The sequence below is a fragment of the Orcinus orca genome, chromosome 2 (genome assembly GCF_937001465.1).
Source record: "Orcinus orca chromosome 2, mOrcOrc1.1, whole genome shotgun sequence".
Lineage (NCBI taxonomy): Eukaryota > Metazoa > Chordata > Mammalia > Artiodactyla > Delphinidae > Orcinus > Orcinus orca.
The window spans coordinates 134,020,465-134,035,684 of record NC_064560.1 but is presented as its reverse complement, the minus strand read 5'-3'; the positions used below and the strand labels follow the sequence as shown (position 1 = coordinate 134,035,684).

At 36.7% G+C, this 15,220-nt stretch overlaps 1 protein-coding gene across 8 annotated transcripts in view; it reads right to left on the bottom strand.

Moving 5' to 3' along the window:
- SCFD1 (sec1 family domain containing 1) overlaps window positions 1-15,220 on the bottom strand; it is a 135,113-nt gene that overhangs the window by 113,272 nt on the left and 6,621 nt on the right. For 6 of the 8 annotated variants that reach the window (XR_004478267.2, XR_007475939.1, XR_007475940.1 and 3 more), the window contains exons 3-4: window positions 9,037-9,125; window positions 6,056-6,146 (exon numbers count right to left, since the gene is read on the bottom strand). Coding sequence is in view for 2 of the 8 variants with exons in the window: in XM_004282144.4 (XP_004282192.3) it covers window positions 6,056-6,146; window positions 9,037-9,125 (180 nt within the window). In the remaining 6 variants the exon portion in view is untranslated. Of the gene's footprint in view, window positions 1-6,055; window positions 6,147-9,036; window positions 9,126-11,015; window positions 11,306-15,220 lie in introns of those variants that run through there. The other 2 variants (XM_049706795.1, XM_049706796.1) reach the window with 2 other exon arrangements.

The following is a 15,220-nucleotide window of genomic DNA, read 5'->3' as shown; positions in this document are numbered from 1 at the left end:
AAAAGAAAATTACAGACCAATATCAGTGATGAATATAGATGCAAAAATTCTCAACAAAATACTAGCAAACAGAATCCAACAACACATTAAAAGGATCATACACCATGATTAAGTGGGATTTAGCCCAGGGATGCAAGGATTCAACATACGCAAATCAATCAATGTGATACACCATATTAACAAACTGAAGAATAAAAACCATGTGATCCTCTCAACTTATGCAGAAAAAGCTTTTGACAAAATTCAACACCCATTTATGATAAAAACTCTCCAGAAAGTGAGCATAGAGGGAACCTACCTCAACATAATAAAGGCCATATACAACAAACCCACAGCAAACATCATTCTCAATGGTGAAAAACTGAAAGCATTTCCTCTAAGATCAGGAAATAGACAAGGATGTCCACTCTCACCGCCATTATTCAACATAGTTTTGGAAGTCCTAGCCATGGCAATCAGAGAAGAAAAAGAAATAAAAGGAATACAAATTGGAAAAGAAGGAGTAAAACGGTCACTGTTTGCAGATGACATGACACTACACATAGGTAATCCTAAAGATGCCACCAGAAAACTACTAGAGTTAATCAGTGAATTTGGTAAAGTTGCAGGATACAAAATTAATGCACAGAAATCTCTTGCATTGCTATACACTAACAACGAAAGACCAGAAAGAGAAATTAAGGAAACAATCCCATTCACCACTGTAACAAGAAGAATAAAATACCTAGGAATAAACCTACCTAAAAGACCTGTACTCAGAAAACTATAAGACACTGATGAAAGAAATCAAAGATGACACAAACAGATGGACAGATATACCATGTTCTTGGATTGGAAGAATCAACATTGTGAAAATGACTATATTACCCAAAGCAATCTACAGATTCAATGCAATCCCTATCAAATTACCAATGGCATGTTTTACAGAACTAGAACAAAAAATGTTAAAATTTGTATGGAGACACAAAAGACCCTGAATAGCCAACGCAATCATGAGGGAAAAAAACATAGCTGGAGGAATCAGGCTCCCTGACTTCAGACTATACCACATAGCTACAGTCATCAAGACAGTATGATACTGGCACAAAAACAGAAATATAGATCAATGGAACAGAATAGAAAGCCCAGAGATAAATCCACGCACCTACGGTCAATTAAGCTGTGATAAATGAGGCAAGAATATACAGTGGAGAAAAGACAGTCTCTTCAATAAGCGGTGCTGGGAAAACTGGACAGCTACATGTAAAAGAATGAAATTAGAACACTCCCTAACACCATACACAAAAATAAACTCAAACTGGATTAAAGACCTAAATTAAGACTGGACACTCTAAAACTCTCAGAGGAAAACATAGGAAGAACACTCTCTGACATAAATCAGAGCAAGATCTTTTTTACCCACCTCCTAGAGTAACAGAAATAAAAACAAAAATAAACAAATGGGACATAATGAAACTTAAAAGCTTTTGCACAGCAAAGGAAACTACAAATAAGACAAAAAGACAGCCCTCAGAATGGGAGAAAATATTTGCAAACAAATCAATGGACAAAGGATTATGTCTGAAATATATAAACAGCTCATGCCGCTCAATATGAAAAAAACAAACAACCCAATCCAAAAATGGGCAGAAGACCTAAATAGACAATTCTCCAAAGAAGACACACAAATGGCCACAGGCACATGAAAAGCTGTGCAACATCACTAATTATTAGAGAAGTGCAAATCAAAACTACAATGAGGTATCACCTCACACCGGTTAGAATGGGAATCATCAGAAAATCTACAAACAACAAATGCTGGAGAGGGTGTGGAGAAAAGGGAACTCTGTTGCACTGTTGGCAGGAATGTAAACTGATACAGCCCCTATAGAGAACAGCCTTAAAAAACTAAAAACAGAATTACCATATGACCCAGCAATCCCACTACTGGGCATATACTCAGATAAAACCATAATTCAAAAAGACACATGCACCCCAATGTTCACTGCAGCACTATTTACAATACCCAGGTCATGGAAGCAACCTAAATGACCACTAACAGATGAATGGATAAAGCAGATGTGGTACATATATACAATGGAATATTACTCAGCCATAAAAAGGAACGAAATTGGGTCATTTGTAGAGACTTGGATGGACCTATAGACCATCATATAGAGTGAAGTAAGCCAGAAAGAGAAAAACAAATATCATACATTAACGCATATATGTGGAATCTAGAAAAATGGTACAGATGATTCGGTTTGCAAGGCAGAAGTAAGAGACACAGATGTAGAGAACTTTTGGACACCAAGCGGGGCAAGTGGGGGTGGGGTGGGGGGTGGTGCTGGTGGGATGAATTGGGAGATTGGGATTGACATATATAAACTAATATGTATAAAATACATAACTAATAAGAACCTGCTGTATAAAAAATTAATTTAATTTAAAAAAAGGAAAATGTAATACATTAATAAACAAAAATCTCAATTAAATAGAGTTGGGAGACCAGAAGGGTGAGCTCTCACACCCTCTGATGATAGAACCTAACAGGAAGAAGAAAGACTCCTTGCCTGGCAAGGACTCAGCCAATGCAAAGCCATGAGCTCTTTGTTTTAGTTATGGTCTGTATATTTTCACACTGGACTGATGACTTTCCTTGAAGACAGACTACCTCTTTTGTGGCTAAAGTCTTTTTAGAAAAGGTTATCCTTACCTGGGGAACTCCTCTAGAACTCTGAAGTACCCATCTTACTGGCCAGGTGTTTTGACAAGTCCTTTTCCTCTCTATATAAGTGTTCTCCTTCCTTTGCCATGCTGGGACTTGCATGTGGTTTGGCATGGTTGCAGACCCCAAATTGCAATTCTCTGCTAATACTGAATAAACCCATCTTTGCTGGAGAAATATTTGGCAGTGTTTTTGTCTCAGGTCAACAGCAGTCTATGTGCTAGCACGTGCACTGCTAATGGGTTAGTCACTGTTTCTATGCTTTTTCAGTGGGCAGAGTAAGGAAATCCTTTTTTTTTTTTTTTTAAGGAGATAATATATCATGAGTTCATACTGATATTTCCAATTCAAGTTTAAGAGTATAGGGTTATTTCTTAACCTCTGATTTTCTATTTCCATCTGTTTTCTCTCACACTAAAAAAAACAAAAACAAAAAAATAAAAAACTTGCCACAAAGCAAGACAGGGTGGTACTGGCATAAGGACAGACACAGAAATCAATGGAAAAGAACTGACAGTCCAGAAATAAACCAATTTATCTATTCTTAACTAATTTCCGACAAGGCTGCCAAGACTGTTCATTGGGGAAAGAACAGTCTCTTCAAAAAAGGATGCTGGGAGGGGCTTCCCTGGGGGCACAGTGGTTGAGAGTCTGCCTGCTAATGCAGGGGAGACGGGTTCGAGCCCTGGTCTGGGAGGATCCCACATGCCGCGGAGCAACTAGGCCTGTGAGCCACAAGTACTGAGCCTGCACGTCTGGAGCCTGTGCTCCGCAACAAGAGAGGCCGCGATAGTGAGAGGCCCATGCACTGCGATGAAGAGTGGCCCCGTATACCGCGATGAAGAGTGGTCCCCGCTTGCCACAACTAGAGAAAGCCCTCGCACAGAAACGAAGACCCAACACAGCAAAAATAAATTAATTAATTAACAAACTCCTACCCCCAACATCAAAAAAAAAAAAAAAAAGGATGCTGGGAGAACTGGATAGCCACATGCAAAAGAATGAAGTTGGATACCTACCTTATAGCACATATAAAAATTAACTCAAAAACTATCAAATACCTAAATACAAGCCCCCAAACTATAAAAATCTTCAAATAAAACAGAGATTTAGCAATGGTTTCTTTTTCTAAGAAATACACATTTATTTGTATTTTCAATACAAGTTCAGTAGCAATTATGAACTGGCAATGGTTTCTTAAATATGACACCAAAAGCACAGGCAACTAAAGAAAAAATGAAATTAAGTTTAAAACCAAAATTAAAAATTTTTGTACTCCACAGGATACTATTAAGAAAGTGAAAAGATAACCCACAGGATGGGAGAAAACATCTGCAAATAATATACTTGATAAAGGTCCAGTATTCAAAATATATAAAGTACTCTAACAACAATGAAAAGACAACCCAATTTAAAACTGGACAAGGGATCTGAATTGACATTTCTCCAAAGATACAAACTGCCAATAAACACATGAAAAGATGCTTAATATCATTAGTCATCAGGGAATGCAAATCAAAACCACAGCGAGATACCATTTTACACCCAGTAGGATGACTACAATCAAAATGTCAGATAATAAGAAGTACTGGCAAGGATCTGGAGGAACTGGAACACTCAAACACTGCTGGAGGGAATACAAAATGATGCAACCACCTCGGAAAATAGTCTGGCAATTCCTCAAAAGGTTAACCATGGTGTTATCATTTAATGTGGCAATTCCATTCCTAGGTGTTCATGGACACAGGAGAAATGAAAACATATGCCTACACAGAAATTTGTACACAAATGTTTATAGTAGCATTACTTACAACAGCCAAAAGGTGGAAACAACCCAAATGATAAATGGATAAACAAAATTTGGTATATCCATACAATGGAATATTATTTAGCAATAAAAAGCAAAGAAGTACTGATAACATCTACAGTATGGATGAATTTTGAAAACATTATGCTAAGAAAAAGAAGCCAGATACAACAGACCATGTATATGATTCCATTCATATGCAATATGCTGAACAGGCAAATATACAGAAACAAATAGTACCTTAGGGATGGGGGTTCAGGGGTTGGGGATGTAATAGTTAAGGTGATGAAAATGCTCTTTAATTCATTATGGTGATGGTTGCACACTTGTGCGAATATACTAAAAACCAATGAATTGCATAATTTGTACACTTTGGGTAAATTGTACGGTATGTAAATTATATGTCAATAAAGATGTTTTAAAACAAGGAAAGAAGAAGGGATTGGTAAATCGTACTTCTTTTAAAAATGGCATAGTTGTTGGGTTTATGCAGGGTAAAAGAGAAAGCTGGGCATTATTAGCTCTATAGGACACAAAATATGTGACCTTCACTAACAAACAAAGTAATTTGATTCAACAGTCAATAACAAGTAAAGATGCTTGTGACTTAACAGCAGACACCGTTAGCCACCTATCCAATATCTATTTTCCCCTTCTTCCTTGCTAAAAGAATACAGATTTTATTTGGGGGTGACAATACACTAAACTAAATATTAACTTTTGTGGCCTCCCCTGACGCTAATTCTATCCAGTGAGACATAAATGAAAGTCTTCTGGGAGCTTCAGGGAAAGCTTAGCTTTCCTGACCAAAATCAACAGTCAGGACTGGCATAGTTAATTTCTCCCTTCTTCTTACCCTGAACATATATTGTGATGTCTAAAGTTGCAGCTGCCATCTTGCATCCGTGAAGCAAGGAGCAAGACAGTGAACAACAACAAACTAAAGATGACAGCTCAAAAAGACAGAGGGGGCTTGGATCTTTGATTACTTTAAAGAGCTGCTATACCAAGCTGGACTTCCTGTTCAGACTTTCTATTATCTTAGAAAAATAAAACCTTATTTTTAAAAGCTCATATAGTTAGGTTTTCTGTTTTTTAAAGCCAGACTCAGTCTCAATCAAAATAATGCTTCCTCAGCCAAAAAATTTTAAATCTTTCAGTCTATTTAAAATTCAAAGATAGTCTCAAAAATCGAAGTGGGAGGGCTTCCCTGGTGGCGCAGTGGTTGAGAGTCTGCCTGCCGATGCAGGGGACACGGGTTCGTGCCCTGGTCCGGGAAGATCCCACATGCCGCAGAGCAGCTGGGCCCGTGAGCCATGGCCGCTGAGCCTGCGCGTCCGGAGCCTGTGCTCCGCAACGGGAGAGGCCACAACAGTGAGAGGCCCGTGTACCACCAAAAAAAAAAAAAAAAAAAAAATCGAAGTGGGAAATTGGGTTAAGAAAATTTCTGATATTTCACACTGGACATCTAAGATTTTTTTTTTTTTGAAAAAAAATCTGTTTCCACCTTCAAGAATAAGGAAAATAAGAACTCATATTACCTGACACATTCTGTCAATATTTTCTTCAGTTGGCATTACGAAGTACACTGCAGGAACATCTGGAATAGGATCTCGATCAGAGTGCAAAAGCCTAGGACACATAAAGAATATAAAACTCACTTTTTTCTTAGTCACTTATCTAAAAAGATAGCTAAAAATTTTATAGTATTTCTCAAACTAGTTCACCAGTTCAAGTACAGTGACCAGTACTCTAAAAGTTCTTGCTGCAATTAATTATTTAACCCAGCTTTCTCCTTATATCAATGTTAATATTATTTATTAGTAAGATCCTAATCTCAGTCTTCATTTCCTCTACTCCAATCACCTTATTTCTCATACCTCTTATGGTCAGTCTCTTCTACCAATATTCTCCTTGAATGAGAACTAAAGCACATTCAAAATCAATTTTATTCCCATTTTTCATAGAAATATGGTGGGGGGGAGGTAAGTGGGAGGAAAGTACAGTTCTCTGAGAGGGAAAACAGAAAGCTGGAACTATCTTTAGAAGCAATGAAAATATTTAACCATAAATAAAATAAAATATATTTTTTAAATGAAAGGTATATGAATGCTTCCTTAAAACTTTAAGACCATCTATATTGTTCTACCTGTTGCTTCATAAGAGAATGCATAAGGGATCGGCTAAGCATCTTATTGATTGTACCACTTGATAGTTTTCTTTTTTACAATTCAGAAAGTATATTCATTCAAATATCCCAATATCAACTGAGAAAATATCTTTATGCTCCATTGTAAGATTTCACCATGCTTATATCAGGAAATATGAGAAATGTTCTATTTCTACAATATTCTAGTCATCCTTCTATACGCAATATTCCATAAACAATCTACATACATCCTTCTATACATACAATTATTTCAGTCATCCTTATAAAGGAGAGAGTCAAAGAGGCACATGCTGCCAGTGAGTCTGCATTTGATAACTTTTTTCCCTCTGTTTGGCTGCTGCTAACACAAGAAGGATTATAATGTGCTGGCAGCCATTGTTTGTTGTCTTCTTACACTGGCTGTCCAACTACCTAAAGGGCTACAACCACCATTTCATGTTCTGGAAACCTGTAATTATTGTTTCCTACAAATCAGCCTAAACCAGCTTGCAGAATATAAAGTAACTGATGAAGTATTCTCCAGCAAAAAAGGAAGAACAGTCAGAGGCACGGTGCACAGGAATTTACCAGAATAGCTGTGTAATCCTTTCATGCTCTGATGGCAATAGCAACAGGTGGGCAGCAAGAATGCACAACTCTCAAACTGGCAGAATACCTTGTCACTCCTTAAGGAAGTACTGAGGCCTCACTTTTATTAGTCACTGTTTCTGAGCCACTATGGTTCAGTAGACAAACAGCCCAGAAACAGTGGTCAAGCAATCTGGCCACAACTCTGTTATTAATTACCTGTACAATCATGGGACAATCACTCGAACTCTACAAACTTTAGTCTTTTTATTAGTAAAATAAAATAAAGGAGTTAAAGAGTAAGGTAGCAATAGTAACCAATGCTTATAATAAACCATCATTTTCAAGGATGGCATCAAGGGTAACTCCAGTTTAGGTCATAAGCATTAACATGTCACCACCAACAAATGTGTAGATTAAGTCTGACATAAAAACAAGAGGAAGAACCTGCCAAATACCACGTTTCATCAAACCTAAGGTGCTATCAATTTTAAAACATATTATTAAAACAGGCAGAAAATGCTGCCAATTAAACTATGTCATGGCATTATTAAGGAGATAGACCTTAATTTCAGAAATACTAAATTAAAAAGTATATTTTAGAATTAATGCAATATTCTATTAATTTAAAACAAATATTCAATATAAAATTTAAGAGTTTAACAAGATTCTGATACCCTACTCACTGGAAATCTAAAACCACATTCCCAATAAAAGAGCACACTATAATTCAATATATTAAAATATCACAGAATGAAAACTGATTATAACATCATCAAAAAACAAAATGCAACTAAGTTAGAACACTGTAAAACTGGACTCCTTCAGTACATAAAAGTATTAGTAGCTATTCATGTATACAGCCTCTCTTTAAATGTTCTATTGTTCTATTAGGCCAAGTCTACAAAGTAATGCAATTTGTTTTATTCATCAGACATATCATAAGGAATATAATCAAATAAATTTAGTAGTTAGGAAGACAACATAGATAGCTCCCTATGGTGATTAAGTCATTACTTCCTAATTACTTAAATTTTTCATATTAATGATATACTAATTTAGATATTCCTCTTTTTAAAAAGTGTATTTGAATTAAAGAAATAAAAAATTTTCAGAGCTGAACGAGAACTTGAAACAACCAGTTCTTTTCCTTTACATAAGAGAGTAAACCAGTCTGTAGGAAAAGACACAAAAGAGAAAATTTAAATTATGAAATTTTAAATTCTAAGACTGAGGATTATTTTTAACTTCAGAAATAAAGGGTTGAATAAAACAAGATAATGGAAAAAATGTTCTCTATATGCAAGTACTATAACCTAATACTATTTTAATAAATGTCCCTTAGTAATTTGATTTCAGGGTGGCTAAAGACATTTTAAAAAATGTATTTGAGGGATTTCCCTGGTGGCGTAATACTTAAGAATCCGCCTGCCAATGCAGGGGACATGGGTTCGAGCCCTGGTCCGGGAAGATCCCACATGCCTCAGAGCAACTAAGCCCGTGCGTCACAACTACTGAGCCTGCGCTCTAGAGTCCATGCGCCACAACTACTGAAAGCCACGCGCCTAGAGCCTGTGCTTCACAACAAGAGAAGCCAACGCAGTGAGAAGCCTGTGCACTGCAACAAAGAGTAGCCCCCGCTTGCCAGAACTAAAGAAAGCCCGTGCGCAGCAACAAAGACCCAATGCAGCCAAAAATAAATAAGATACAAATAAATTGATTAAAACAAAAGAAAACAATGTATTTGAAAACAGATGCCATTACTAGAAACACGTTAAAACTCACAGATGCAGAGTGATTCCCATGTCTCTCAGCTCCTTCACAGATAGCAGAGGAGAGATGATATCTTGGCCAAATCTGTCATAAATGAGCACCTAGCAGAAGCAAAACAAAAGTCATGCGTTTGTTTAAACATTATTATCAGTGAACAGTCAACAGAGAACCCAATATTAAGATAATGTTCAAGTACATTTTATTTTAATATACTGAATTCTTATACTTACCTCAATTTAATATTTTCCATAATTATTTACCAAAATGTCCATTCATCTAGTAATCCATTCTTAAAAGCATTATTACTTGGGCTAAAATAAATTATTACATAAATGTTTTCTTATAAAATACTTTTTCTAAGTTAAAAAACATACCAGAGACTATAAAATCTTCATCTTAGGTTATAATAAAGGACTTGGAACATACAGCAGACTCACTTACACTCCCCTATCCCATTCACATATATCCTTTCTAAAAAGAGAAGTAAAAATTAGTCACTCTCAAAACTAATGCTTAACAAGTTCCAAGACTGTAAAGAAAATTTAGTAATTTAAGCATCTCATGCATTTCCTCACATTGTGAAAGTGTTAAAACTGACAGCTCTGATGAGTAGTAAGTATTCCAACTGGGTCTTCTAACTCAGAATTAGTTTTAGAGTTAAGGCAAATAAAAGAGACACTTCAACTAATAGGTGTTTTCCACTACTACATCAATAATTCTTAATGGAGGAAGAAATTGCTAATGAGAGGATGAAACATGCTGTCATACAAAAACATGGTTTGTTTGAATGCCAGCATTTCCTTTAGAAAAGCTAAAAATCTTCCTGCTCCAGTTACAAAAGGCTGGATGTTATATCCTTCAAAAATCTTCCTTCCTTACACCTCAATATATCTGTATTATTAATCTTGTGATAGAGAAGTGATGGGTAGGGAAAGCATCTGACACAAATCTACACCCCAGAAATTCTCAAGTTATTTAATTCAAATGCTGAACATAGGCACTAGAAAGAATAAACAAGTATAGCTTATGCAAAGGGCAATAAGAAGATGACTACAAATAAACAGGAAGGAAGAGGAAAATGAGGGGACACACTAAAGCTTAAATTATAAATCATTTTTCAGATGACTTTAATCACCTTTAGAGTTAACCCAAAGGACTTACCAGGACTCATGAGAGTTTTCAAAACATCCCAAACTGTAACCAAGTTGGTCTGTTCTTGATTCTTACAAAGAGAGAAGTATAAACTGACGATAATCTAACAAGTTTAGACCTAATCAACTGTATTATAATCTCTTTGAAGAAAAAGAAACAGTGAGCATGAGGTTTAGAATGAAGGAGCTCAAAGAATAGGAATTTTAAAAGATTCTCCAGCATTTCTCAAAGGAAAAAGATTATAGATTGCTTTCTGGTCCAATTAACATTTTTACTGACAGTTTTATATATCATAAATTAATGAAATGGCATTCTGGGTTACAGATCACTCTCTCATTAGTTGGTTAAAATGGACCAGTATCCCTAAGTCTGAGTAACCTTAAGAAAGCTTGCAAGATCAAAATTCTGGATTTGTAAAGTTAAGGAACAAAACTTCAATTGGAGTAAAGACCTATCAGTGAGGCCCCACCTAAGAAATCAGCTGAATTCTCTAGATGAATATTATTATCACTGCCTGTGCCATTCCATAAAATATTTATCAAAGAGGATTCATATTTTCTCCCATTCTGCAGGTTGTCTTTTCATTTTGTTGATGGTTTCCTTGGCTGTGCAAAAGCTTTTAAGTTTGATTAGGTCCCATTTGGTAATTTTTTAATTTCCTTTGCCTTGGGAGATTGATAAGAAAATACTGCTATGATTTATGTCAGAGAATGATTTGCCTATATTCTCTTCTAGGAGTTTTATGGTGTCATGTCTTACATTTAGGTCTTTAAACCATTTTGAACTTATTTTTGTATATGGTATGAGGGAATGTTATAATTTCACTGATTTACATGTACCTGTCCATCACTTGTTGAAGACACTGTCTTTTCTCCATTGTATGTTCTTGCCTCCTTTGTCACAGATTAATTGACCGTAGGTGTGTGGGTCTCTTTCTGGGCTCTCTATTCTGATCCATTGATCTATTTGTCTGTTTTTGTGCCAATACCATGCTGTTAGATTACTGTAACTTTGTAGTATTGTCTGAAGTCTGGGAGGGTTACACCTCCAGCTCTGTTCTTTCTTCTCAGGATTGCTTTGGCAATTCTGGGTCTTTTGTGGTTCCATATAAATTTTAGGATTATTAGTTCTGTGAAAAACGTTATGAGAGAAAATATTTGCAAATAATGCGACCAACAATGGGTTAATATCCAAAATATACTAACAGCTTATACAACTCAATATCAAAAACACCAAAAACTCAATCAAAGAATGGGCAAAAGATCTAAATAGACATCTCTCCAAAGAAGACATACAGATGGCAAACAGGCACATGAAAAGATGCTCAACACCACTAATCATTAGAGAAATGCATATCAAAACTACAATGAGGTATCGCCTCACATTGGTCAGAATGCCTTTCATCATAAAGTTGACAAATAAATGCTGCAGAGAGTGTGGAGAAAACGGAACCCTCTTACACTGCTGGTGGTAATGTAAACTGGTACAGCCACTATGGAAAACAGTACAGAGGTTCCTTAAAAAGCTAAAAATAGAGCTACAATATGATACAGGATTCCCACTCCTGGGTATATATCTGGAAAAGATGAAAACTCTAATTTGAAAAGATATATGTACCCCAATGTTCATAGCAGCACTATTTACAATAGCCAAGATGTGGAAAAAACCCAAGTGCCCATAAACAGATGACTGGTTTAAGAGGATGTGGTATGAGGAGAAACAAGAAGAACTACAATCCTGCAGCCTATGGAACAAAAACCACATTCACAGAAAGACAAAAAAAATGAAAAGGCAGAGGGCTATGTACCAGATGAAGGAACAAGATAAAACCCCAGAAAAACAATAAATGAAGTGGAGATAGGCAACCTGCCAGAAAAAGAATTCAGAATGATAGTGAAGATGATCTAGGACCTCGGAAAAAGAATGGAGCAAAGATCAAGATGATGCAAAAAATGTTTAACAAAGACCTAGAAGAATTAAAGAACAAACAAACAGAGATGAACAATATGATAATTGAAATGAAAAATACACTAGAAGGAATCAAGCAGAATAACTGAGGCAGAAGAATGGATAAGTGACCTGAAAGAATGGTGGAATTCACAGCCACAGAACAAAATTAAGAAAAAGAATGAAAAGAAATGAAGACAGCATAAGAGACCTCTGGGACAACATTGAACACAACAACATTCACATTATAGGGGTTCCAGAAGGAGAAGAGAGAGAGAAAGGACCCGAGAAAATATTTGAAGAGATTATAGTCAAAAACATTCCCTAACATGGGAAAGGAAATAGCCACCCAAGTCCAGGAAGCACAGAGAGTCCCAGGCAGGATAAACCCAAGAAGAAACATGCTGAGACACATAGTAATCAAATTGGCAAAAATTAAAGGCAAAGAAAAATTATTGAAAGCAACAAGGGAAAAACGACAAATAACATACAAGGGAACTCCCATAAGGTTAACAGCTGATTTCTCAGCAGAAATTCTACAAGCCAGAAGGGAGTGGCACGATATATTTAAAGTGATGAAAGGGAAGAACCTACAACCAAGTTTACTCAACCCAGCAAGGATCTCATTCAGATTCGAAGGAGAAATCAAAAGCTCTACAGCGGCCATCGCTCATGGGCCCAGCCGCCCCGCGGCATGTGGGATTCTCCCGGACCGGGGCTCAAACCCGCATCCCCTGCATTGGCAGGCGGACTCCCAACCACTGTGCCACCAGGGAAGCTGTGACAGGGCGAGAGAGAGGCATGGACATATATACACTAACAAACGTAAGGTAGATAGCTAGTGGGAAGCAGCCGCATGGCACAGGGATATTGGCTCAGTGCTTTGTGACCGCCTGGAGGGGTGGGATAGGGAGGGTGGGAGGGAGGGAGACGCAAGAGGGAAGAGATATGGGAACATATGTATATGTATAACTGATTCACTTTGTTATAAAGCAGAAACTAACACACCATTGTAAAGCAATTATACCCCAATAAAGATGTTAAAAAAAAAAAAAAGCTCTACAGACAAGCAAAACCTACGAGAATTCAGCACCACAAAACCAGCTCTACAACAAATGCTAAAGGAACTTCTCTGAGTGGGAAACACAACAGAAGAAAAGGACCTACAAAAAAACCCAAAACAATTAAGAGAAGAGTAATAGGAACATATGTATCGATAATTACCTTAAATGTGAATGGATTAAATATTCGATCCAAAAGACACAGGTTTGCTGAATGGATACAAAAACAAGACCCATATGTATGCTATCTACAAGAGACCCACTTCAGACCTAGGGACACATATAGACTGAAAGTGAGGGGATGGAAAATGATATCCCATAAAAATGGAGATCAAAAGAAAGCTAGAGTAGCAATACTCATATCAGACAAAATAGACTTTAAATAGAGAATGTTGGGGCTTCCCTGGTGGGGCAGTGGTTCAGAGTCCGCCTGCCGATGCAGGGACACGGGTTCGTGCCCCGGTCCGGGAAGATCCCACATGCCGCGGAGCAGCTGGGCCCATGAGCCATGGCAGCTGAGCCTGCGCGTCCGGAGCCTGTGCTCCGCAACAGGAGAGGCAACAACAGTGAGAGGCCCACGTACCGCAAAAGCAAAAACAAAAAACAAAAAAAATGTTACAAGAGACAAGGAAGGATACTACATAATGATCAAGGGATCAAGAAGAGATAACAATTAGAAATACATATGCACCCAACATAGGAGCACCTCAATACATAAGGCAAATGCTAACAGCTATACAAGAGGAAATCAACAGTAACACAATAATAGTGGGGGACTTCAACACCTCACTTACACCAATGAACAGATCATCCAGACAGAAAATTAATAAGGAAACACAAAGCTTTAAATAACACAATAGACCACATAGACTTAATTGATATCTGTAGGACATTCCATCAGAAAACAGCAGACTACACTTTCTTCTCAAGTGCACATGGAACATTCTCCAGGATAGATCACATCTTGGTTCACAAATCAAGCCTTGGTAAATTTAAGAAAATTGAAATCATATCAAGCATCTTTTCTGACCACAACGCTATGAGATTAGAAATGAATTACAGGGGAAAAAAAAACCCCGTAAAAATCAAAAACACATGGAGGCTAAACAATACATTACTAAATAACCAAGATATCACTGAAGAAATCAAAGAGGAAATCAAGAAATACCTAGAGACAAATGACAGCAAAAACATGACGGTCCAAAACCTATGGGAAGTAGCAAGAGCAGTTCTAAGACGGAAGTTTATAGCAATACAATCCTACCTCAAGAAACAAGAAAAATCTCAAATAAACAATCTAACCTTACACCTAAAGGAACTATAGAAAGAAAAACAAACAAAACTCAAAGTTAGTAGAAGGAAAGAAATCATAAAGATCAAAGCAGAAATAAAAGGGAATAGGAACAAAGAAAACAATATCAAAGATCAATAAAATTAAAAGCTGGTTCTTTGAGAAGATAAACAAAATTGATAAACCTTTAGCCAAACTCATCAAGAAAAAGAGAGAGAGGACTCAAATCAATAAAATTAGAAATGAAAAGGGAGAAATTACAATGGACACCGGAGAAATACAAAGCATCGTAGGAGACTACTACAAGGAACTCTATGCCAATAAAATGGACAACCTGAAAGAAATGGCCCAATTCTTAGAAAGGTAACCTTCCAAGACCGAAGCAGGAAGAAATAGAAAACATGAACAGACCAATCACAAGTAATGAAATTGAAACTGTGATTAAAAATCTTCCAACAAACTAAAGTCCAGGACCAGATGGCTTCACAGGGGAATTCTATCAAACATTTAGAGAAGAGCTAACACCTATCCTTCTCAAACTCTTCAAAAAACTGCAGAGGAAGGAACACTACGAAACTCATTCTATGAGGTCATCATCACCCTGATATCAAAACCAGACAAAGATACCACAAAAAAAGAAAATTACAGACCAATATCAGTGATGAATATAGACGCAAAAATCCTCAACAAAATACTAGCAAACAAAATCCAAAAACACATTAAAAGGATCATACACCATGATCAA